The 25934-nt window shown below is 44.4% G+C and overlaps 2 protein-coding genes across 5 annotated transcripts in view; one reads left to right on the top strand and one right to left on the bottom strand.

The window, feature by feature from the left end:
- Positions 1–15744, bottom strand: part of LOC141999763 (ectonucleoside triphosphate diphosphohydrolase 2-like) — a 37163-nt gene extending 21419 nt beyond the window's left edge. Inside the window, exons 1-3 of the mRNA XM_074973504.1 lie at positions 15732–15744; positions 12272–12404; positions 1013–1130 (exon numbers count right to left, since the gene is read on the bottom strand). Of these exons, the coding sequence (XP_074829605.1) occupies positions 1013–1130; positions 12272–12404; positions 15732–15736 (256 nt within the window). The 5' untranslated portion in view covers positions 15737–15744. The remainder of the gene's footprint in view (positions 1–1012; positions 1131–12271; positions 12405–15731) is intronic.
- A 2444-nt stretch (positions 15745–18188) lies between these two features.
- NELFB (negative elongation factor complex member B) overlaps positions 18189–25934 on the top strand; it is a 52847-nt gene continuing 45101 nt past the window's right edge. For 3 of the 4 annotated variants that reach the window (XR_012642157.1, XM_074974214.1, XM_074974213.1), the window contains exons 1-7: positions 18189–18337; positions 19891–20054; positions 20194–20293; positions 20984–21214; positions 22442–22627; positions 24191–24303; positions 24896–24998. Coding sequence is in view for 3 of the 4 variants with exons in the window: in XM_074974214.1 (XP_074830315.1) it covers positions 18236–18337; positions 19891–20054; positions 20194–20293; positions 20984–21214; positions 22442–22627; positions 24191–24303; positions 24896–24998 (999 nt within the window). In the remaining variant the exon portion in view is untranslated. The remainder of the gene's footprint in view (positions 18338–19890; positions 20055–20193; positions 20294–20983; positions 21215–22441; positions 22628–24190; positions 24304–24895; positions 24999–25934) is intronic. The other variant, XM_074974212.1, reaches the window with a different exon arrangement.

Raw genomic sequence — 25934 nt, forward strand, 5'->3', positions numbered from 1 at the left:
TTTCACACTTTATTGAGAATAAGAGAGATAGGGTAGGAACAGCTCTCACACTTCTGCTGAATCAGCTGTGAGAGAGGCGAAATTTCACACCTTGGTTGCTGCTGTGGTCTAGCTAGAGGCAGTTTTCTGCATGGCTCAGTTAAGAGGATACCTAGAAGCCTTCTTTGCAGTGAAAAGGGCTAGAAACCCGATTTTGCTGCCCATGAAAGATGTGCTCTTGCCAAAAGTGGATATAAGAACTAATAGCTTTCAGTAGGTGCTAATGGAAAATGCTTCGGGCTGGAGATTTAGTATTCCTGGCTCTGCCGCTGACTCACTGTGACACCTTCAGCAGGTCCCTGCCTCGCTGTGTGCCTCAGTTTCCCCATCTGTAAAGTGGGGGCAAAAATGTTTACCTATTTTTGCAAAGAGTTTTGAGATCCCCAGCTGACAAGTGATCTATCTATCTATGAGGCCACTCAGTAAGGTCGGGCATCATGGTGTTCAGTATCTAAAGATCAGGATGCTTATGATATATAGTACTTGACCTGAGGAGCTTGCAAAATCAGGTGCTGATCCTGCAAGCTGATTCCCATGGGTACAGAGCCCCTTGGAGTTGTTGCAGCACAGGGAGAGCTATTGAATAGTATTCAAACTCAATACCTACTGTTCCCCTAACAGTTGACACACAGCACTGACGAGTGCCACCGACACCAGATGTTGTTACCAGTGAAGAGACAATGCCATAAACACAGTCAATACCACTCCTCGCAAGACACACAGGCCTCTCACATGCTTCAGCGAGTGCCATCTAGTGGAACAGGAAGTTCCACTTCATTTCCCACCAGGTGCTTCAGCCATGAGGCAGAGTAGAAACAGCTGCCTCGGTTTTAGTTTGTAGGGGATTTATCTGCACCTCATAATAATTCCTTTGTGCAGAGTTAGCAGAAGAGCATGTGGCGGGAAATGACTATGCCATGAAATGGCACCCGGTGCAAGCGTCCATACATGAGCAGCAGAACAGCCACCTTACCTTGCATAGCACAGGAGCGATGTTCACTGATCACAGCAGTATTGTTCTCTTTGCTGGCTGACCACTGGTATATGAACAGGGTAGTGCGGGACAGGCCAACATCCAGCACAATGCCGTACTGAAAAACAACAGGAAGGTTATTAATAGATATGCCCCTGAAGACACGCGTTTGCACACCGGTTTGTTATTGTGGGGTTGCTCGGCTGCACAAATACTCAGCATTGTCAACTCCAAATGTACCCATTGTGACCCTAAGAGTATCCCAGTGCGCACTGGTTTCAGGAAACGCATTTCAGATTCCCTGACCAGTTCATAGAATCATAGAATATCAGGGTTGAAAGGGACCTCAGGAGGTCATCTAGTCCAACCCCCTGCTCAAAGCAGGACCGATCCCCAATTAAATCATCCCAGCCAGGGCTTTGTCAAGCCTGACCTTAAAAACTTCTAAGGAAGGAAATTCTACCACCTCCCTAGGTAACACATTCCAGTGTTTCACCACCCTCCTAGTGAAAAAGTTTTTCCTAATATCCAACCTAAATCTCCCCCACTGCAACTTGAGACCATTACTCCTTGTTCTGTCATCTGTCATCTTCAATGTACCTCAACTCATAATCTGTATTTAATATGTGGGATGTAATAAATCCTTGGAAAACTAGTAACTTACTGATCATGAATATTCTTGTATGGTGTATGTATGGCAGTGGTCACCAGCCAGTCAATCGTGATCAACTGGTTGATCGCGGAGCCTCTGACAGTCGATCTCAGTCTGAGTCTAGGGTTGCCAACCCTCCCAGTTTGACTGGGAGTCTCCTGGAATCGGGCTCGATCTCCCAGAATCTCCTGCAGTCAAACCAGGAGACTGGCCACTAATAGTCTGGCAGCACAGCAGGGCTAAGGCAGGCTCCCTGCCTGCCCTGGCCCCACGCTGCTCCCGGATGCGACTGGCACGTCCCTGCTGCCCTGGGGGAAGGCAGGGGGTCTCCGCACACTGCCCTCACCGGCAGGCACAACCCACGCAGCTCCCATTGGCCAGGAACGGGGATCTGCAACCAATGGGAGCTGCGGGAGTGGTGCCTGCAGGCAGGAACGGCAGTCAGAGCCACCTGCGTCCGGAGCCACTGCCGGACATGCCGGCTGCTTCCAAGAGCAGCGTGAGGCCAGGGCAGGTAGAGAGCCTGCCTTAGCCCCACTGCACCTGCACCACTGCTGCTGCCACCCAGGAGCCACCTGAGGTAAGTGGCGCCCAGCTGGAACCCACACCCTGAACCCCTCCCGCACCTCAACCCTTGTCCGAGCCCTGAACCCCCTTCCACACCCCAATCCACTCCCAGAGCCCACACCCTGCACCCACTCCTGAACCCCAACCTCCTACCCCAGGCTCAGCCAAGAGCCCCTCCCACACTCCAAAACCCTCAACCCCAGCCCAGAGCCCACACCCCAACCCCTCCCCCAGTCCGGTGAAAGTGAGTGGGGGTGGGGGAGAGCAAGCGACAGAGGAAGGGGGAATGGAATGAGCACGGCGGGGCCTTGGAGAAGGAGGGCCAGTGGTGTGGCCTCAGGCAAGGGGCAGTGCTCTTGCAAGCTGAAAAAGATGGGTCCTTCAACCAAGGAGGGCTGAAGTCTCTGGGAACTGAATATAGATGAGAAACCTGCTTAGGCAAAGATCTTTCACCTAGGAAGACAAGGGAAGCCCACACCTTGTGCTTCATGGAAGGTCCTTACTGCGGGAAAGTCTGAGAAGAAGAATGACTAGTGAGAGAAACCACCTTGAACAAAGCCTGTACCTTGCTAGATTAAGTTTTAAACTTTTAAATGTGTTTTCATTGTGCTTTGCTTGTCACTGTCTCTGCTTTTATTTCTTTCATTTGGCATCACTTAACCTGTGTCCTATTGTTAATAAATTCATGTTATTTTTTACTATAAACCAGCTCTGTGCTGTGTTTGACAGCAAAGGCGTATTTACCCCCATTAAGTTAATAGGCTGTAATGTGCTTTTGTCTCTTCAAAGGAGCAACGAGCCTTATTATGGCTCCGAGTGATTCGGGGGTGGGGCTGGACACTTCAGAGCACACCGTTTTGGGGAAATTCAGGCCTGGGAGTGTGTTGGGGTCACCCAGCAACTAGTAACTATGGCTGGTGGGAGCTGCAGTGCATCTGTTGTGCTGTATGCAGGCTGCGGGAGGCAGAGTTGCTGATCCAGGGATGTACAGTACACAGGCATTCCGGCTGTGACTGGCATGCTTGCCTGCTGGTGTCTAGGCTGTGAGCCACAGCTGTAGGGCATTTAAGGCACCCAGGGTTACTGGCCCGGTGGTGACAAAACCCCTCACTATTCTGGATTGCACCCCAGAACCTGACACCCATATGCATATACGGTAAAATTTTATTTTAAGTAGGGCTGCCAAGTGATTTTTTTAATTGCGATTAATTGCACAGTTAATGGAACTGTTAAACAATAATAGAATACCATTTATTTAAATATTTGTGTTTTCTACACTTTCAAATATACTGATTTCAGTTACAGTACAAATGTACAGTGCTCACTTTATCTGCACTGTAAAAAAACAAAAGAAATAGTATTTTTCAATTCACCTAATACAAGTACAGTAGTGCAATCTCCATCATGAAAGCTGAACTTACAAATGTAGAATTATGTACAAAAAATAACTGCATTCAAAAATAAAACAAGGGAAAACTTTAGAGCCAATGAGTCCACTCAGTCCTACTTCTCGTTCAGCCAATCGCTGAGACAAACAAGTTTCTCTACATTTGCAGGAGATAATGCTGCCTGCTTCTTGTTTACAATGGCACCTGAAAGTCAGAACAGGCATTCGTGTGGCACTGCTGTAGCCGGTGTCATAAGATATTTATGTACCAGATGTGCTAAAGATTCATATGTCCCTTCATGCTTCAACCACCATTCCAGAGGATGCTGGGTTTTGCTAAATAATCCAAAGCAGTATGGACTGAAGCATGTTCATTTTCCATCACCTGAGTCAGATGCCACCAGCAGAAGGTTGATTTTCTTCTTTGCTGGTTCGGGTTCTGTAGTTTCTGCATCGGAGCGTTGCTCTTTTAAGACTTCTGAAAGCATTCTCCACACCTCGTCACTCTCAGATTTTGGAAAGCACTTCAGATTTTTAAACCTTGGGCCAAGTGCTGTAGCGATCTTTAAAAGTCTCACATAGTTACCTTCTTTGCGCTTTGTCAAATCTGCGGTGAAAGTGTTTCCAAAATGAAGATGTGCTGGGTCATCATCCAAGACTGCTGTAACATGAAATATGTGGCAGAATACTGGTAAAACAGAGCAGGAGACCTACAATTCTCCCCAAGGAGTTCAGTCACAAATTTAATTAACACATTTTTTTTTAAACGAGCGTCATCAGCATGGAAGCATGTCCTCTGGAATGATGACTGAAGCCTGAAAGGGCATATGAACGTTTAGCATATCTGGCATGTAAATACCTTGCAAAACCGGCTATAAAAGTGCCATGCAAATGCCTGTTCTCACTTTCAGGTGACTTTGTAAATAAGAAGCAGGTAACATTATCTCCTGTAAATGTAAACGTGTTTGTCTTAGCGATGGGCTGAATAAGAAATAGGACTGAGTGGACTTGTAGGCTCTAAAGTTTTACATTGTTTTGTTTCTGAGTGCAGTTATGTAACAAAACAAATCTATATTTGTAATTACACTTTCACAATAAAGAGATTGCACTACAGTACTTGTATGAAGTGAATCAAAAAATACTATTTCTTTTGTTTATCCTTTTTACAGTGCAAATATTTGTAATATAAAGTGAGCATTGTACGGTTTGTATTCCATGTTGTAATTGAAATCAATATATTTGAAAATGTAAAAAACACATCCAAAAATATTTAATACATTTCAATTAGTATTCTATTGTTCAACAGTGAGATTAATCAGGATGTTTTTAATTGCAATTACTTTGTTTATTTTAATCAGTTAACTCACTCAATTAATCAACAGCCCTAATTTTAAGTACAAAGAAAGACAGAAGCAGCTGTGTGAAGGAGACATGGATTTTAGCTGAATTCTCTGTTTCAGCACTCCTGCAGAGAACAGAGCTGTGCAACTTAGAAGAATCCAGAAACAGCCAGGAGTAGGCTGTGGCAGTTACTAGATCAGAAACAGCTACTGAGCCTAAGCTATGCTGAGGGCAAGCAATCTTTCAGATTCCATATATCCAGCGCCTTAGAGCAGAACTAATCAGAGGTCAGTGGGGGGGAAAGGGTCCTATAGGAGGAGCTGGAGGCAACCTGAGGACTTCGAGTGGCTGAATGATACAAGGCTAAGGTGCATTTTCTATGCGTCCAAGACCTTTGGCTCCAGGCTATAGACTCTCTGCAAGCTGATGAGATCGCCAACTACTGTCTCTGGGACTGGAATTGCTGCAGGCTGTGAGGTTCTTCGGCCTGCTTTTGCTAAGATATTCCAGGGAGTTTGGAGGGGATCTGTGGGGCTGCTACTCTCCTCTGGATCTGAGGGGTCCTGATAACCCATGTGCACTTTTGTCATCCTGCTGCAGTGACTGAGAAATCAATCCTGAGAGAGGATTAGAGGAGAAGATGCATGCGTGAGTGCAGGCTTGCACTGAAACTTTGGTAACAGCAACAAAGTAGGAAATGGTGTGTGGGAAAACCCCAGGAGAGTTACCACATAAACACAACTGTTAAGAAAGTCATTCACAAGCAGCCAAGTGCTGGTTGTAGATGTTTATGTTACTTGTTGCTCCTAAGAAGTTGCATGGCACACTGTCCGAGGTTTAACTCTGCGGTATCTTTTTAAAGTCCTGAACAGAGTGTGGTTCAGCAGAGCAGGAGCCTGAGGGGCAGCACAGGAATGTATTCATAATATTATATCAGCACCTTCCTAACCTGTTATACAAGAGCAGACCAAACCCACTTGGTGTGGCCCTCTGTCCCCCTCTAGTACTGGCTAGGCCCCATGAGTTGATGAGCCTGCTGCAGGATTAGCTAACAGAGCTGGTCTACACTGACAATGCTAAAGTGCTGCCATGGCAGCGCTTTAATGTGGCTTATGTGGTCGCAGCAGAGAGCTCTCCCAACGCTCTAAAAAACCACCTCCGTGAGGGGCATAGCTATCAGTGCTAGGAGCACTGTGTACACTGGTGCTTTTCAGCACTGAAACTTGCTGCACTCAGGGGTGTGTTTTTTCACACCCCAAGCGAGAAAGTTGCAGCGCTGTAAAGTGCCAGTGTAGACAAGCCCAGAGACAGGACTTTTAGCTCAGACAAGAAGCATTAAGATCTAGAAGTCCCAGTTCCAATCTCTGCTGCCGACAACCCACGCAGAGGTGTTGGTGCTATACAACCATTTCAGAATCAGGACTCCTGCCACAAAAAAAATCCAGGAGATTGGCTTAAATCCTGAGATATTACAAAAATTGGGGTTGTTTTCTTTTCGCTCTGGTTTCAGGGCCTTTCAGTTTCACTCAGGTCACATTTTCAAGCTTCAGAGTAACAGCCGTGTTAGTCTGTATTCGCAAAAAAAAGGAGTACTTGTGGCACCTTAGAGACTAACCAATTTATTTGAGCATAAGCTTTCGTGAGCTACAGCTCACTTCATCGGATGCATACTGTGGAAACTGCAGAAGACATTATATACACAGAGACCATGAAACAATACCTCCTCCCACCCCACTCTCCTGCTGGTAATAGCTTATCTAAAGTGATCACTCTCCTTACAATGTGCATGATAATCAAGTTGGGCCATTTCCAGCACAAATCCAGGTTTTCTCACACCCCCCCCTTTTTCTTTCCCAAAATTTTTTCCTACCCCCCCCCCCCAGACGTTCTGGTTAAACTTGGATTTATGCTGGAAATAGCCCACCTTGATTATCATACACATTGTAAGGAGAGTGGTCAGTTTGGATGAGCTATTACCAGCAGGAGAGTGAGTTTGTGTGTGGGGGGGGGGGGTTGAGAAAACCTGGATTTGTGCTGGAAATGGCCCGCCTTGATTGTAGGGAGAGTGGTCACTTTGGATGAGCTATTACCAGCAGGAGAGTGAGTTTGTGTGTGTATGGGGGTGGGGGGGTGAGAAAACCTGGATTTGTGCTGGAAATGGCCCACCTTGATTATCATGCACATTGCAGGGAGAGTGGTCACTTTGGATAAGCTATTACCAGCAGGAGAGTGAGTTTGTGTGTGTGTGGTTTTTTTGGGGGGGGGGGTGAGAAAACCTGGATTTGTACTGGAAATGGCCCACCTTGATTTTCATACACATTGTAAGGAGAGTGATCACTTTGGATAAGCTATTACCAGCAGGAGAGTGAGTTTGTGTGTGTGTGGTTTTTGGGGAAAAAAAAAAGGGGGGGGGGGAGAAAACCTGGATTTGTGCTGGAAATGGCCCAACTTGATTATCATACACATTGTAAGGAGAGTGATCACTTTAGATAAGCTATTACCAGCAGGAGAGTGGGGTGGGAGGAGGTATTGTTTCATGGTCTCTGTGTATATAATGTCTTCTGCAGTTTCCACAGTATGCATCCGATGCAGTGAGCTGTAGCTCACGAAAGCTTATGCTCAAATAAATTGGTTAGTCTCTAAGGTGCCACAAGTACTCCTTTTCTTTTTACTTTGACAGTGACATTTACAAGGCCAGTTGGTGCATTAGGCAAACAATGTCTAATAGACACTCCCTCTTGCTTATAAGACATGTATTTCCTCACACATGTAACTCCTCCACTTGCCAGCTCTCATGATTTTACCACAATTCTCTGCTATTTGGCATTTTTCTTAAAACCCCAGCTCCTGGAAACATGTGAACATGTGAGCCTCCCAGCTTTTATTAAAAATAAAGATAAGTTTCTAGCCCTTGGTGTTGTAGAGAAAAGCGTGAAAATAGAAAAGGAGTACTTGTGGCACCTTAGGAAAGCTTATGCTCAAATAAATTGGTTAGTCTCTAAGGTGCCACAAGTCCTCCTTTTCTTTTTGCGAATACAGACTAACACGGCTGTTACTCTGAAACTGTCAAAGTAGTTTTCAGGCCCTTCCCCCTCCCCCCCCAGAAGTTTGCAATAATCCCATAGAAGCATAAAAATCAGATCTGCTTCCACCTTCCTTACTGGGAATGTTTTATCTCTATCTAAGCTGCATTTTGGTTTGTTATTGTAGGGTTACTCAGTAAGGAGGACTGAGTTATGCACAGTGCTCTTTGATTATAATTAAAAATTGGTGAGTACTGCAAGAATATTCCCGACCATTCAGTCAAAATATCAAGCAAGCTCATGTGATCAGTTTTTGATCCTTCTGCATGCCCCAGAGTAACTGCAAAAAGCAAACACATTCCCTGGGAAGGATGTTCCTGAAGCATATGTTGAACAAATGCCACCAAATAGTCCCAGAAAGTTTCAGATTCGTAACAGTGAGCATTTGCCCCAGCAATGCCGATTCTCCTCATCTAACTGGGGAGCAACATGACATGAACAACATGTCCAGTCCAAATGCTCAGGTTGGGATTTTTAGGGTCCTAGAGGGTTTGGTCCCTCAGCTCCTATTGAAAGTTGATATAAGTTGGGTGCCTAAATCCTATAGGCCCTTTGAAAATCCCAGCTTCTAACTCCACAATGTGGATTCGGAATGCGCAAAGTAATAGCCACTAAACCGTTTGCCAGCAAGCCACAGGCTTAATTATGTTTGCATATAAAGTGCGCCGAGGGCCTGACTCATTTACACTAAGGTCACGCTACACTGCTTAAGTCATTAAAGTGAGATAGATTTAAGGTCTCCATTTACACCATGAATTGGCCTTAGTGTAAATCAGAATTGGGTCCTGGATAATTTTTGAATGAACAGATTCATAGAAATGGCAATCTACTCACAGACCAGCCACAAATAGAATGAAGGGCTACATTTGACTCAAAATCTGATGTGAGTAGTTCCCCCAGCCCTAGTTAGAAAGCTGGTAGTGAGCATTTGTAAAAGACTTAGGATGACAGATGCTGTAGAAGTGTGAAGTATTAATTCCCAGTTGCTGCTCTCCCAGTTATAATAGCAAACGCTTGCCTGTAAAAGTTACACAAGACTGTTTCATTACTATATTGTATGCCCCCTATGCGAGGGATTGAGGACTGATTCACTACGAATCAATCTGTGCGGGAAACGGCATTCAAAAAGTTTCCTATGCCACATTGGGATGAAACCAAGACTTTAAGATGGTCATGAAAAACCAACAAGAGACACCCACCCCAGAAAAGCCAATAGTATGGTAGGGAAGGCACTTCCTGGGATGTGGAGGACTCAGGGGTCGCCCACATCCCAGGTGAGTGCCCTTCCCACCAGGTTATTGGCTATGATGGGAGGATTCCCTCCCATCCTGAACCTGAGAAACTTCCCCACAAAAGTTTCAGCATATCTGGCCCTTTACCCTGAAAAGTTTCGGTTTTCACAGATTGGTATTTTCTGACCAAACGTTTTATGAAAAAGCTCCCCACCAGCTCTAGCCAGATGCCCTGTGCTGCTAACGATTCATTGTCAAAGGGCAGGGCTCTGTCCTTGAGGCAGGGGATCTGAATTCCATCCCCTGCTGTCATGGTGATGTTCTGAGGCCCACTGAGTAGCAAGGTGACAGCACAAGGTTGTTACAGCATGTATATTCCACTTTCACACGATAATAACTGCCCAGAGCAGCAGCTACTAGCCAGCTCCCCAGCCATACAAGGGCTTGCTTTGCCTGAACTGCTAATAGCTGAGCACATGCTCTCACCAGTCCACACATCCAGCTCTCCACATCTATCCTTCATCCCCATTCGTTCACACTGATCAGACATCTAGTAGTCAGAGGACTAAACCCACTAGCTAAAGGCCACGACAAGAGATACTGTCCCAAGGCAAAGCCCAAGGGTGAAGCCAACTCTCTCCTCCCCCAGCTGCTGGAAAAGGGGATTGTGCTGAAATTCCTGTTAGGTGCTGACCCTGCTTTGGGCTCTTTCATCTCTCTGATGAACAAATATCTGATCGCTATTAAGCCATCCCCATCACCTCTGGCTGCTAGAAAGAGTTCTGTCTGTGTTTCCCAATTGGTGTGTGCTGAATGCTATGAAGGAGTGTGTGCGATCACTGTTATTCTACCCCTCCCCTTCCTTTTCACCTGGTGCAAACAGGTAATCTCTTTCCCACCCTCAGTTTTTATTTTTGACTTAACCTCCACCCTGTGAATAGTTTCAGCCTCACTGCTGCTGGCCAGAGCTATCCCAAGCATGGGCAGAATGAAACTGCCCTGATTCTGATCAGTTTCACAACTACTTGCAGGGTTCTAAATAGCAACAGTGAAAAGGGACAAAAGTGGCCAGTCTTCATTCATTTAACCTTGGGAAAGCTCTGAGCAGCAGCAGACACACTAGAGCGGTCGTTCTGCAGACTCAGTCAAAACCAAAACACGAAACCACCAGTGTGCCACCCACTCATACAGTCGCATTCGATGGGAATGCTACAGCTGATGTGAGCAAGGTTGAACTTCTTGGAATAGGAAAGTGTAGGGCCCTCAACTGTGGAGGTCCTTATAGCAAGAGATCATGATCAAACTGAACAGCTGTTGGGGAGTTCAGATGAATGCTCACAAACATTTTTTGCACTATTTAGACAGCTTTACTCCTGGCTTCAACCAAGGATGGAGCTAATGCAAAGTATTTTCATATCCTGTCCAAACTTTCTTCATATGTCAAATTAGAGGTCACTGGAGCACAATACCTCTGTTTCCTTATAATGCTGTTATAGGGAGAGCCCAGGCAGTTAGCAGTCGTAACCAAATGCACCCCTGTATTCACAACCTACACACCATTGTAAGAATCTTTGTACAAAATATGCCTCGTAAAATATCATTTGAAAACTAATAACTCACTAGTCAATAACATGCTGAAATGTGTGCAGTAACATTATATGTAAAAAGTTATAAACATAAGCTGAAATTAGGTCTGAAATATGTTTACCAGACAAGTCTGGATAAATGGGTTTCTCAAAGAGATCTTTGGCAAGAGAAGGGGGCAGGAACAAGCAGATCTGCATCTTAGTGAAGAACAGCCTGGAACCTCTCTCACCACCAGACACCTTGACTGCAATCTCACAGCAGGAATGAACTTTATCTAGGGGTAACCCTCAGGAAAATGCATTTCAAAGGGGGACTGGACGATAAAAGTGAGTGGCAAAAACACCCCAAGTTCTCTCTCCCTATCCATCTCTCCCCTTTCAGAGAAGATGACAAAGGAAAGAGCCTTTGGACTTTGGGAGAGAATCCTGGACTGAGCTTGGTCAGCAATGTTACTGGAAACATGTTGTAAGGGACTTCACCTTGAACCAAGTCTAGTTTGCTATGTTTAGTACTAGGAAGCATTTTATCTTTATTTCTCATGTAACCGTTTCTGACTAATGCCTTATGATTCTTCTCATTTAAAACCCAACTTGTTTTATTCTTTAAATTAAAACTAATCCAGTGTTGTGATTGTGTGGGTAACTACTGTATATTGATCCCCTTAGAGGGGCAATGGACCTAATAGATCCGAACTATATAGGAGAGGACTGGACAGTGTAGAACACACTTTGAGGGGGGGAAGGGGGAGGAGAAATCAGAGATTGGGAGTATGTTGGGGTCACCCTGCAAGTGGTAACCAAGGCTGTTGGAAGCCAGAGTGTGGCTGGAGTTTGCTGACAGGCTGCTGGGATCAGAGTTGCTGGACCAGGGCTGTGGCTCTACGCAGACATGCAGGGTGTAACCTGCATGCTGTTTGTGAGGAGCCCAGGTTGGGAGCCACAGCAGCAAAGCATTGTGAGACACCCCAGGTTGCAAGGCAGGGGTGACACAGCCCCTCATTGGTCTGGACTGCACCCCGGAATGTCATAGCAGTAAGATATTGTACAAAAAGGAAGTTCACTGATATTAGTGCTTGTTGCAGCTGCAAGGAGCCATATACCAGAGAGCAAGCTTTCTGCTTATGGCCCTTTGAGAAAGAGGGCAGGCACTGCTGAATTTTGCTACTAAGTTAATTTACTTACTGGTACAGTGTGTTTAACAGCATAAAACAAGGCAGTTAATGGATTTAGAGACAATGCTGCAACAGATGCAAGTAAAGCCTAAAGTAAAAAGACAGATTCCCTTTTACAGGCTGACCACATTAGACTGTGATAGATAATAGTCAGTGTTTGCTGATGTTAATATTCATCCTGGCACACCTTGCATGCCATATGCCAGGCTAAGCCCACCTCTGTGACAGCCATTCCTTACCTTGCACCTGGGAGGGTTCTGCACATCTTTAGTGGTGATACAAAGCAGCAGGATCCCAATCAATCCAGCTAAAATCACCAGGGAAGGGGGAAGAAGCTCACGCCAAGACATCAGGCTCCTTTTCCTGCTTCTGCTGAGTGAAAGAGGAAGCTGTGGAGCAGCAAGCACAGAGACTGTCTGAAAGTTATTCGCAGCCTTCAAGAGGGGGTGAAAGGTGGAGCCAGATGCTAGCTTTCAACACAGCTCAAGCCACACGGCATAGACCAAGACTTGATGTGTGTAAAGTGGTGTCCTCTTTACTGCCAGCACAGTAAATAAAAATACAACTTAGTGCTTATTTAGTCTCCAATGCTCAAAGACATTAATGGAGCTCCTGGTTAGTATTAGCCCGTCTGTAGGTGGGTCTCTTTTCATATGCCGGATGTTCTTTTCCTGTGTGACAGTATGGAGAGCTTATTTTAGGTTACTCTTAATTGACACCCTAAAGCCGAAGAAGCCATGCATTTGCCTTTGAATAGCCATTGCTGCCTCCTTTATGCGCAGATTAGTGTGGTCAGGAGACCACGTGCATTTCTGTGCTCTCTAGTATTGTCTATGTCCAGTGGAACTTTGCCCCAGAAAACCAAGTTTAAAGTCCAGAAAATTAAGGGGAACTTCAGCAGAGAAGTTTGTGCAAGCAGTACAGGATAAGTGTCCAGAAACAGATCTGGCATCAGCTCAAGAGGAGCGGAACTACCTCAGATGAATGTGGATTGTGGTGGTGGCATAGGTTTATAAATGAAATGGGGAAAACCAAGGGAAAGAGTAGGAGGGGTGATGGACCAATGACGTGCAAATAGTGGTGTGAAAAAAGAAAATGATTCATAAAGGGAAAAAAAACACTCATACACTGTGAATAAAAACGAATGCAAAGAATCAAAGCAGGCTGCCAAGTGGGCGGTGAAGAAGGCCAAAAAGAGTGCCCTAGATATCCTGTATGCTTGTGCTTTTAAATGACCCACATCTGGCTGGCAAAAAGGATCTATCGCATTGCAAAAATGAGATGCAAAGGGAAGGAGGATGGTATTGCAGTACCATTGTAAATCACAGAAATGTATGGCTTGAAGGGACCTTGAGAAGTCATTAAATCCAGACCCCTGCACAGAGGCAGGACCGAGTAAATCTAGACCATCCCTTACAGGTGTTTGTCCAACCTGTTCTTAAAAACCTCCAATGATGGGGATTCCACAACCTCCTTTAGAAGCCTATTCCAGAGCTTAACTACCCTTACAAAGTTTTTTCTAATATCTAACCTAAATCTCCCTTGCTGCAGATTATGCCTATTACTTCTTGTACTACCTTCAGTGGACATGGAGAACAATTGATCTCACAGTCCTCTTTATAATAGCCCTTAACATACTTGAAGACTTATCAGGTCCCTCTTCAGTCTTCTTTTCTCGAAACAAAACGTGCCCAATTTTTTTAACCTTTCCTAATAGGTCAGGTTTTCTAAACCTTTTACAATTTTTGTTGCTCTCCTCTGGACTCTCTCCAATGTATCCATATTTTTCCTAAAGTGTGACACTCAGAACTGGACACAGTATTAAGGCTGAGGCCACAGCAGTGCCGAGCAGAGCAGGACAATTATCTCCCACATCTTACATGCAACAGTCCTACTAATACACCCTACAGTGCTATTAGCCTTCTTTGCAACTACATCACATTGACTCATTCAATTTGTGATTGACGAGAACCCCCAGATCTTTGCAGCAGTATTACCAACTAGCCAGTTATTCCCCATTCTGGAGCTGTGCACTTGATTTTTCCTTCCTAAGTGAAGTACTTTGCACTTGTCTTTATTGAAATTAATTTTGTTGCTTGAAGACCAATTCTCTAATTTGTCAAGGTCATTTTGAATTCTAATCCTGTCCTCCAAAGTGCTCACAATCCTTCCCAGCTTGGTGCCATCCCCAGATTTTAAGCACATACTCTCCACTCAGTTATCCAAGTCATTAATGAAAATATTGACTACTACCAGACTCAAGACTGACCCCTGCGGAACTCCACTAGGTACAGCCTCCAGTTTGACAGCAAACCATTGATAACTACACTTTGAGTACAGACTTTCAACCAGTTGCGCACACACCTTATAATAATTTAATTGACACCACATTTCTCTAGTTTGCCTATGAAAATATAATGTGGGATTGTGTCAAAAGTCCTACTAAAAATCAAGATGTATCACATGCATTGCTTTCCCCACATCCGCTAGGACAGTAACCCTGCCAAAGAAGGAAATTAGGCTGGTTTGGCATCATTTGTTCTTGATAAATCCATGCTGGCTATTCCTTAGAACTCTATTATCCTCTAGGTGTTTACAAATTCATTGTTTAATAAGTTGTTACAGTATCTTTCCAGGTATCTAAGTTAAGCTGACAGGTCTATAACCCTCCAGGTCCTCTTTGTTCTCTTTTAAAGACAGGTCCTATGTTTGCCCTTCTCCAGTCTTCTGGGACCTAACCTATCCTCCAGGAGTTCTCAAAGATAATCACTAAACATTCTGAGATTGCTTCAGCTAGTTCCTTAAGTCCCCTAAAATGAACTCCATAAGGTCCTGCCAATCTGAATGCATCTAACTTATTTAAATATTTTTAACCTGATCTTTCCCTATTTTGGCTTGAGTTCCTTCCCTCTTGTTAATATTAATTGTGTTGAGTATTTGTCACCATTAACCTTTTTTGTGAAGGCTGAAACAAAATAGACATTAAACACCTCAGCTTACTTGATTACATCAATTATTAGCTCTCCTTCCCCACTAACCTACACTTGCCTTTGTCTTTCTCTTGCTCCTAATGTATTTAAAGAATCTCTTCTTATTGCCTTTTATGTCCCTTGCTAGGTGAAACTCATGTGGTGCCTAATCCTTTCTGGTTTTGTCCCTACATGCTTATGCTATTTGTTTGTACTTCTCCTTAGCACTTTGTTCATGTTTCCACTTCCCGCAGGATTCCTTTTTGATTTTCAGGTAATTAAAGAGCTCCTGATGGAGCCATATTGGTGTCTCACTATTCTTCCTACATTTCCTTTGCATTGGAATAGTTAGCAGTTTTGTGCTTAACATCTCCTTGAGAAACTGCCAGCTCTCCTGAACTCCTTTACATCTTAGATTTTCTTGCCATGGGACCTTATCCACCAGTTCCCTGAGCTGATGATCAGGGGGAGGCTGCTAGTAACACCTGAAAAGGTGAAGAAGAAGTAGAAACAATACTTTGAGCATCTCTTAAATGAGACAACCCCATTTAGGGCAGAGTTGCCAACATGGTGCCTGATAAAACAAGTTTATTAACTACAAAAGAGATTTTAAATGACTACAAGTAATGAGGCATACAAGTCATAATTGGTTACAAATAAATACAAAGTAAATCACAACGAATACCTAACTTAATCAACTAAGTGAATTCAAAGCAAAGATCTCTCTTACCACATTGCAGCAGTCTTCCTGGCTGAAGTCCTTTCAGCCAGTATCCCTCCCCAGTCCAATGATGCTTCCTTTGTCCTTCAAGTATTGTCGACGCTGTAAGTAGAGATGAAGGGAGAGATGATTTGGGAGCTTTGTTCTTCCTTCTTATATTTTTCCTTCTTGTTGAGGGTCATCTCCAACCGAGGTTCAGGATAAATCTGTTGGATGGGAATCCTCAGCTGTTTCTTTGTCAAAATGTAAATCTTTGCACAAATCTTCCTGCCAAAGAATGGCCAATGAACCAGGTGATAGTCCACTTGATTTTATGGATACCTGGCTGAGGCATTGGCTAGCCTTTTGTCTCTGGGGAACTGGTTTGTTGCTGTTTTCAGTACTATCATACAGTAGAATCTTATAACTTTACATACAATGTTGCCACACATATTTTACCAGGACAATGGTGATCAGCAAATTATGAGTTTTTAAATTATACCTCACAAGGCATACTTTGTAAAAGATTTATCATAGTCCTATTAAAAGGGGCACATGTAGGGGTACAGACTGTCACACCAACAGGATAGCTTCTGGGCTTTTATAGACCAAGAAAAGGCATACAATAAAATGGACAGAAGGACGTTCACATCAGGGCTGAGGAAATATGGAGTGACTGAAATTTTAATAACTATGGTGAATGCCCTATATAGATCACCTAAAACAGTGACCCAAATATTTTTTGGAATTAAACATCCATTTGAAATGAAAGTCAGACTGAACCAGAGATCAGCCTGGACCAGGAGCCAGCCCTAATTCTGCTGCTGGTTATCATATTGATGGACTATGTCCACAGGAAAATCCCAGTGGGGAAAGGTGAGAAGCTGCTATATGCAGATGACATAGCAATAATGGCATCCTCAAATGAAGTTCTAGAGGTAATAGTAAACTAGCGGTATGACCAGCTAAGCTGGCAAGGGATGAAAATGAGTATGATTAAGACTGAGGTTGTGTGAGGCAGAAAACTGGATGTAGAGATTAATGGAGTGAGACTAAATCAGACTGACCAGTTCAAGAACCTTGGCAGCTGGGCCATGGAAGATGGCAAGCTTTAACATGAGATTTGGGGATGCTGGAAGACTGAAATAACTCAGGTGGTGCATTTGACAAGCATATTGTGACAGGGTGGGGGAACCCCATCCAGTGCAAGGTGAGTGCACCCCATCCTCCAAGCCACTCTCTACCTCAGGGCAGCTAATGTCAATATAGTTGTCTTTGCCTCTGGGACAGTATGGCCAGTGGTCAGTCAATTCAGCTGCTCTTGTCCTCAGAGCTAGAAGACCTAATGGGGTAAGACTTGATATGGTTGCCTTTACCCACAGGGCGAGAGGCCTAGTGGCCAGAGCCAAAGGGCTGCTCTAACTCACAGGGCAGGGAGGCCTAGCAGCCAAAGGGTCTGCCCTTACCCGGATGGTAGCCAGGGTAGGGGTCTAACCTGCTCCACCAGGTCCCAGCCCAAGACCCTAACAGTGGTAGAGTGCTCCGCCACTGAGTCATCAGGGCTCCAACCGAAACACGGCAACTTCCCACAGGGCTATAGCTAGTCCCCCCAGCCACTTCCTACCATGTCTCTCAGAGCAGTAGTTGGGGCAGCATCTGGGTCTCTAGGCTTCCCAGCACACACGGGTCCCAGTGACTCTAATCCCTATTGGGCATCCATAGGGACCTGGGCATCTGTCTGGGTCTTGGCGCCACTGGCTTCCGCGGTCAGGGTTCCAGCTGCGCCCAGGCTGGAGCCTGCAAGGTGCCTCCTTCCTCCTCGGCAGTCAACCCCAGCCTGACTTGGGCTGGTCCCTACTACACTAGTGCTGCACTTGGAGCATGCCCAGCAGGGACGTGGGGGGTGGCTTCTTCAGCCCACAAGGAGGAATTCGCCCCCCCATCCCGTGCAGGGTGAGTGCCCCCCACCACCCATGGACCGCTGAGACTGAAAACCCAACAGTGCGCCGTACAGGGCAGAAGCCTGGGCAATCCAGCGATGGCACGTTCAGTGTCCACAGGCGTTGACACGAGAGGTCTTCACGCCGTGAGAGGAGTTACACAAAGAGACAGGTTTAGACATGAAAGGGTTGGGGTGGAAACCGAAGCCAGTGATGTGGCCAGCGACATCCAGGACAGGTGCGGAGAAGGACTGAAGGGCACTTGGTGAGGACAGCATGGCAGGGGGCTCGAGGGGAGGAGGCAGGAAGGCTCTGGGGTCTCTATAGCCAGGGGAGCAGGCAGCACCCGGGGGGTCTACGGGGAACGGGCCCTGGGTGCTCAAGGGCCCCCCGCAGGCCTGCGGCAAGGCTGAGCCGGCTCCCAGCCCCGCCCGCCGCAGCCCGGAACCTGCGCGCCGAGGAGCAGTTTCGGGGGGGGACGGGGACAGCGTCGGACCCGACAGGGCTGGGGGGCGACAGCGGGCACGGACCGGGCCGACCCTACGGGCACTAGCGGGGGGGGCCGACCCGGCTGGGCCCGCCGAGGCCGCCGCCATGTTCGCGGGGCTGCAGGAGCTGGGGGTGGCCAATGGGGAGGACCTGAAGGAGACGCTGACCAACTGCACCGAGCCGCTCAAGGCCATCGAGCAGTTCCAGGTGGGGAGCGCGGCCCGGGGGGCAGGGGCTGCGGGGGCGACGACCCCAGGGCTGGCGTTGCTCTGCCCCAGCAGTGGTCGGGTGGCCGGAGCTCTCAGTTGGCCCAGCTGGGTCTCAGGCGGCCTCCCGCCCCGGTGGGGTCGTTCAGGGCCGTCTGCGCGGCACGCTGAGCCCGGGCTCTGGCTCCGTGTTCAGCCCGAGCCCCGTCGCCTCCGCGCGCAGGTCCCTCTGAGGTGGGTCAGCGCGGACTCGGGGCCTAGGTCCCAGGACTTGCGGGGGGGGGGGGGGTCGGAGCTGATAACTCCTCGGTAAAAAGGGTTGCGGATGCCGTGACATCCATCGTGGTGGTGTCCGATGGCCGCAGGGTCTTGTTCTCTGACACCTCTAGTTGTTTCTGATCCCGGCCTCTGCCTGCTGCTGGACATGGGCTTAACTTTTTCACCTTCGATCATCCTCCTGTTGTACTGCAGCCTCATTTGCTCTCCGGCCAGATCTAGCAGACAAGTTGTGGGACAACTTCAATGAGGGATTTTAAAATAGATCCAGGATTTTTTTTTTAACGTCGTAATTGAGACAAACGTTGGAGGCCCCCATCACAAGGAGAATCTTAAAAAGCAGCTTTTAAAATGAAGGGAGTCTCTCTCCCAATTGAACAGGATTTGACAGTTGTGAAAGTAGCTTTCAGGTTTTGTTTTTTGCAGCTTAACACAGGATGAAATGTGAAAAGGAAGCTTTGGTTACTCTTGGCTCTTAACACACTGGCGCTCTGTAGTATCTTTTCACCTCTGCAATGTAATTTTCTGTAATACAAATGAAAGCTGACTGTGTATGTTACGTGGCATCTCTAAAACTTCATGGAACTATTGCATGTGTAGTTACACAATGCTTCAGTGTTTTTAGGATTGGGGCATTGGGCATTTAGCAAAGCTTTGGTATATTTCAGCAGTGGCAGTTAGCCAAATGCATACGTTTTAAAAGTCCTGGTAGATTGTTGAACGATTAGAGAAACATTGTAAGGTACTTCATGCCCCAGATTTAAGGATAATTAAAATTAAAAAAAAAACTTGTGAATGTTTTTGTATACAAATGGATAAATTTTAATGGAGCAATACTTTTTAAACAAATAAACAGTCCTCTGCACTGTTTACTACCCGTGTCTAGGAGTCAGAGGGATGGACAAGGACTCTGTTGTGCTAGTGTGTCCACATTCCAGTGTTGCACTATTGCATGAGAACTAGAAAAGGAAACTTGCTAGTCTGTCTTCATTGCCCTCGTTGAGTTAAAAAGTAAATAAATGGCATCAGTGATGAAAAGTGTACTAGACTTTTAAGTTATTTCATCATTAATAGTATTATGCTAGTGCTAGTAACATAACTAAGGACTTTTTTTAAAATGTTATATTGTTTCTTACTCAATAACGACCATTTAAATTGAGCTGAGTGCTTACTTTTTCTTAACATAAGTCATTTTAGTACTCTCTCTTGTTATTTATTGCCAATAAGAATTTGTGTTTAATCCAGACTTATAACTCTGTATGGTGTTTGTTTTGCTAGACAGAAAATGGAGTCCTTCTGCCCTCTCTCCAGTCTGCTCTGCCATTCTTGGACCTCCATGGTACTCCTAGGCTGGAATTTCATCAGTCTGTATTTGATGAGCTGAGAGAGAAATTGCTAGAGAGAGTTTCAGCCATTGCCTCAGAAGGAAAGGTTGAGGAAAGGTGTGTTACTGATCATCATTAGAAATTAAAGTGACTTAAGCACTTTTTCAAAAGTGACTTAAGCGCTTAGGACCCTAAAGAGTCACTCAGGAGTTTTGAAAACTTTACCTGGCAACTTTTCTTGCTTGCATGTTTCCAGATACAAAAAGCTGGAGGATCTGCTGGAGAAAAGCTTTTCCTTGGTCAAGATGCCATCTATACAGCCTGTGGTGATGTGTGTCATGAAACACCTGCCCAAGGTAAAATCTCTTGCATCTCTTGGTTACAGCCCCTTTCATTCTCTGCTGTTAGCTGGGCTGTATGCCACGTTTGCAAACTCTTCAGTCAATTTATCATTCACTGGTAGATAATTTGGCTTATGCTTTGTTTGATTCTCATATCAGTTAATTTAATGTAGTTCAAAAAGCATTTCATATTTTCATATTTCATAAAGTACACACTAATTTAGAGAGAGAAGTTTGTTCTTCTATTTTTAAAATGTGCATGTCCCCCCCATCCTTCCCAAAAATAGTTTGAGCTCAGTGGTAGGGGACTTTTCCAGAACTGATTTATATGGCAAGTATTTTAAGGATGCAGCTAGATTTCAAAAAGGGGCAATATTTCTGGAAAAGGGTACTTAAAAGGAAACAACTCTTCATTTAAGGCACTAGTGCATCTTTAATGTAATAGCTTCAAAACCTGTACTAGTGCTAGTGTGATGCTTTCTCTAAGAAGCTAAATACTTTTAAAACCAGGGTGGTATTGAAGGGGCAGGGTCATGAAAGAAGGGTCTCTGCTGTTGCCTTGGGTTTTAATTGCACTGGTTGTAGATGTTACTGGCCAATGCAAGGTTGTGATTTAGATCTGCCTTATAGTCAACTACCTACCATTTTAACATTCAGGTAGGTGAACCCCTAAACTCTTTACTGACACTGCACTGTTGTTTGCAGGTCCCTGAAAAGAAACTGAAGTTAGTGATGGCGGATAAGGATTTATATAAAGCATGTGCCGTGGAGGTGAAGCGCCAGATCTGGCAGGATAACCAAGCTCTGTTTGGTGATGAGGTGTCCCCATTGCTGAAACAGTACATCCTGGAGAAAGAAAACACTCTCTTTAGTAGTGATCTCTCTGTCTTGCACAACTTCTTCAGTCCCTCTCCAAAAATGAGACGTCAGGGAGAGGTAAGAGCAGGGAGAACTTTTACAGTGAAGTTTGGAATGGAATTCTCCAATCTCTGTCTTGAAAAGGGAGCATATTGGGTTCCTATACTGCCAATCATCAGATAATTGAGTGTCCATCTGGCCTTACAACTTTGCTGCCACCTGAAAAAAATTATTTAAATATTTTGGCTAGTTATTTAATGTTAGTTCATCTTCATTAAACAATTCTTAATCAAATCAACAGGTCAATCTTATATTTAATAGTTACAAATAAACATAATGTTCAGTATTGTTATATTAGAATAGCACCTCATGACATAAAGTAATAGGTTAATCTTTTGTTTAAGCAGATTTTTTAAAATAACATTTAAATAGCTAAACAAAATGTTTAGCCAATAATATTTTCCCCCAGTTCTGTTTATCAGTCTGGGATTTAATACCATGCCCATCGTTACAGTATCTAAGCACCCTTGGCAGTTAAATCAGGGTTTGGGGGTTTTACCATTTTTATTTTGTTTTTGAAGAAAATCGTAATAGTTCAACAAAAAATTGGGAAGAAGCCTCAAAAGCTGCATATGTAGCTAGCCTATGGGACAGTGTGATCTTATTAATGTTCCCTTCGCCCCAGCCACTCTTCCCTCCTGCTGCATACTACCTCGTTAACTTGTCTTAAACTCAGTTGTAAGTTCTTCAGGGCAGGGATTGTGCCTTCCTATGTAATTGTAGAGTGTCTGTTGCAGTGGGGCTTTTAGACACTCCCACTATAAGCATTTTATTAAAATGTTAAAACAAAAAAAAAAAAAAAAAACCCAAAATCTATGCCGTAAGCAGTGTTTTTACTCCAAAAAGGGAGGAATGCCAGATACTCCATGAAGTCTCTAGGGACTTTGTTATTACTTTTGATTTTATGTGGTGGGCACTCTGGAACTATGGTGATAGATGGCAGTATAAAACCCTAAGATCACTTTTACAGCAAAAGTAATTCCTACTGGTATACATGGTATAACAGGTCAGATTGTTTAGCAAAGGGAACAGAAGGTCTTGCAATTACAAAAGTCTAGACAAAAAACAATTAAAGCACAAATGGAGTTGAAATGCTGAAAAAGTCTGGTGTGAAATGTCTTTTAAAGCTCTATGTTTTAGTTCAGGCATTCCACAACTGATGGAGCAAATAATGAAATAGTTTGAAAGCTGTCATGTAGGAAAATCTTTTGGTACTAAGTGTGCGTTTTTCCATTTGGGCTTTAGGTGGTTCAGAAGCTGACACAGATGATTGGGAAGAATGTGAAGCTATATGACATGGTGCTACAGTTCCTAAGAACATTGTTCCTTCGGACAAGGAATGTCCATTACTGCACACTACGGGCAGAGCTCCTGATGTCGCTGCATGACCTGGACATCAGCGAGATCTGTACTGTTGACCCCTGTCACAAGGTAATGAATAGATGGACCAGGCACAAGTAGTACTTCGGAATTTTCAGTCTGAGCAGCTCTCATTTGTGCCTGCTGCCTTGAAGGTCAATAACCCAGAAGGGATATTATCTTCAGGTATAGAAAGTGGTTCAAACCTCAAGTCTGAAATTCTTATAGTCCTTGGAATGACAGGTTCAAATCCCAGCAGTGTTAACAAAGCCCTTTGTCTTTGCGTGGTAGACAAATTGTTCATCATGCTGTCTGTGGTGCTTGGTATAAAATCTTAAAAAGCAGTGTACCATCTCACCTACATGGATGCTGCCAAAAACAAAGTTCATGCCATTGGTTTGCCCCAGTGTTCTTGGACAAAGTTTCCTTCCCCTCCTTGTTGTGCACAGTCCTATGCACAACCTGATGCTCTTTGCCCAGAAGTGATCGCATTTCATTAGTTTAGTTTGTGAAGTGCTATGGATCTTGAAATATAAAGAGCTAAAATTAATAATTATTAAAATATAAGAAGTTTTGCTATCTTATTTAGCGCTGCATTGGCATTTATAATGTGAATTAAGTCATTCATCCACTATAAATGCAGAGTCACATTCTATTCTCTACACTTCTGTCCTGGTTACATTATTTACAAAGTTTATTTCTCATGCGATGTGTGTTTCTGAAGAAAAGATACCAGTGATGAGAAATATATTTAGCACCTGCACAGTGGGCTCCGCGCACTTCAGAAACATGAATTGATCAAGACCCACAACATCGTTGTGAGGATTATGTGGTTTTAATATGGACGGGGAGACCAACACATAGGGGTTATGGCTTGTCCAAATTTCCAGTGTAAGTCAGTGACAGAGCCAGGAATAAAATCCAGATCATCTGACTTCCAATCCCATGTTTTTACCACCAAGTGATATTGCCCCCTCAGTTACCATGTACTCCTTCGTGTATGGCCATGAGATATGTTCACATACTACATGGTATATAGTACGTGTTAATTTTCAGGCAGTGCTTGTTGTGGGAGAGGAAAAGGTGATGCCAGTTGAACCTGCTGAACAGCAGCTTCATAGAGCGATCTTGTGTGTTTGGATGTCTGCTGGGCTTCCTCTGCTCCTGACGTCCGACTCCCTCTAGAACTTCCCAACATACACAGGACTGTGCAAGCAGCAGATACTGCTGGTCAGAGGTTGATGCTGTTTGTGTGGATGGGAAACTTTGTCTTCCCCCTTCACATGCTGCCACATGAACCCATGTTCTGTTGCACTGATGGAGGCATTTGAATATAATTCGAATACCTGTAGGAGCTTAATGCAAAAGGCTCGCCGATTAAGGACCTGTTTTGTCACTAGATCTGAAGCCTTTGAAAAGTCGGCAAGAGTCTTAAAACTTATGTTTGGTGTATCTAATGTTGCAGCCTCTGTACAACTGTTGGGAACGGGAGGAAAGGCTTATGCCTTTAAAGGTGTATTTAATTAAATATCGAGCCAACAGTGTTACTTTGAAGCCTTGAGGTGATTCATATATTGTAATGCTAGTTTAGAGGAGTTGCCATGAGTGTGTCATCAACGTTTCCTTTCTTTGCAGTTCACCTGGTGCTTGGATGCCTGCATTCGGGAGAAGTTTGTGGATAACAAGCGAGCTCGAGAGCTGCAAGGGTTTCTTGATGGAGTGAAGAAAGGACAAGAACAAGTACTGGGGTGAGCAGTTCAGGCTCATGAAACTGAGGGATTGACAGGGATTGCTCCCATTATCCAGAATGGCTGAGAATTACTTCAGTTGTTAATTCTCCACAAGTGTCTAGTAACAAAACCAATCATTGCCAAACACAGTCCTTCTTAGTGCATTCAGCAAGACGACAGGTTTATTCTCAGTATGCTATCCCAGTAACCTGTAACTCTAGTCAGTGGCCTGTAAAATAAAAGTTAAAGGGGTTGTTGTTTTTTTTTCAGGCGGGACTCACCACTTTTAAGCATCTAATTAGTGATCTAAGGCAGAAACATATTTCAGTTGATATAATCAATTAGGTTTTATCATTATAGTTTTTGCTGCATGTCTTCCTTCCCTCATAGGTTTTTAACCTGGCAGTCTCCCTTTAAATATACATTGAGCCTATGTATAGTGTCTCAGATTGGACAGGTTGAACAACAAGAAATGGACATGACCAAGGTTGTTTTTTCCAATACAAATACTTTCTTGAGAAGCAGGTAGACTATGGCTGGGTGTGTGGTTGGGCCATGGGGTTTGTTAGTGTGTATATATAAAATGCATTTGTGATTCTGTTTCCCTTAGGGATTTATCAATGATCTTGTGTGATCCCTTTGCCATTAACACCTTAGCTCTGAGTACCATACGGCATCTGCAAGAGCTGGTTGGGCAAGACACCTTACCCAGGGTGAGTCTGAGAAACCTGCACAGATTACAAATGAGCCCTGTTCTGGTTATAATGAGACTGCATTTTACAGCAAGGGAGAAACTGACTGACATTACAGGAGAACCAATGAGACTGTGTGCTGTCAAATGCACAGGTAAACTGAAAAAGAGGAAAAACATACATTTTGTAGTAATTTTAGGTGTCGTGTAATTATGGTAGGTACACAATTTTCAGACAAATGTGATTTTTCCAAGTTGACAGTGCCCCTTAACTTTTCTCACTCTCTACTAGCTACATGCTCTTCTAATTATGCATACTTGCAGGCAACTGCTTTCTGTCTACTTGAATTCCTGCTTCAGTTACAGCATTCTTTACTCCCTGTGCTAAACTTGGTGTCTTGCTTTGCTGATGGTAGGGGGATAAAATAAAGTCAATTCCTGCTGAATGGTGTAACTGGAGAGTTATTTTTCTTGTACATTTTATTGACCCATCTGAATGTAAAATTATAGTTGTTGCTCTACATTTACATCACCCACTCGGAGAAGAAGATTATACACTTAATTTTGTGAGGCACTCGCTCTCTGTAATGCTGTGTTTGGCTGCCCCTGTTTGGCAGGGGAGGCAGAATTACACCGGTAATGTTGGCTGGCAAGTGACCACCGTTCAGACCTAGAAAGGACTTAGAATGCGGTCTGCAGTTTGTATCCTCAGTTTCCCTGGTATGAACTGAGTACTCACAGTCTGTGCAACAAGAACATGAATCTTTGCCCCCAGTGGATCAGGACTCATCCTATGATGGGAACCATACAAGGATCTAAAATAAACCCTTCCTATATTTCATCCCTTGCGCTGCTTTTTCATTGTCAAATTAAATCATTTCTTTTTATCCTTTCAAGCTTGCAAAAAGGCTAATATCATTTTTAAACACTCGGTATTGGATATTTACTGACAAACACG

The sequence above is a fragment of the Natator depressus genome, chromosome 16 (assembly GCF_965152275.1).
Source record: "Natator depressus isolate rNatDep1 chromosome 16, rNatDep2.hap1, whole genome shotgun sequence".
NCBI lineage: Eukaryota > Metazoa > Chordata > Testudines > Cheloniidae > Natator > Natator depressus.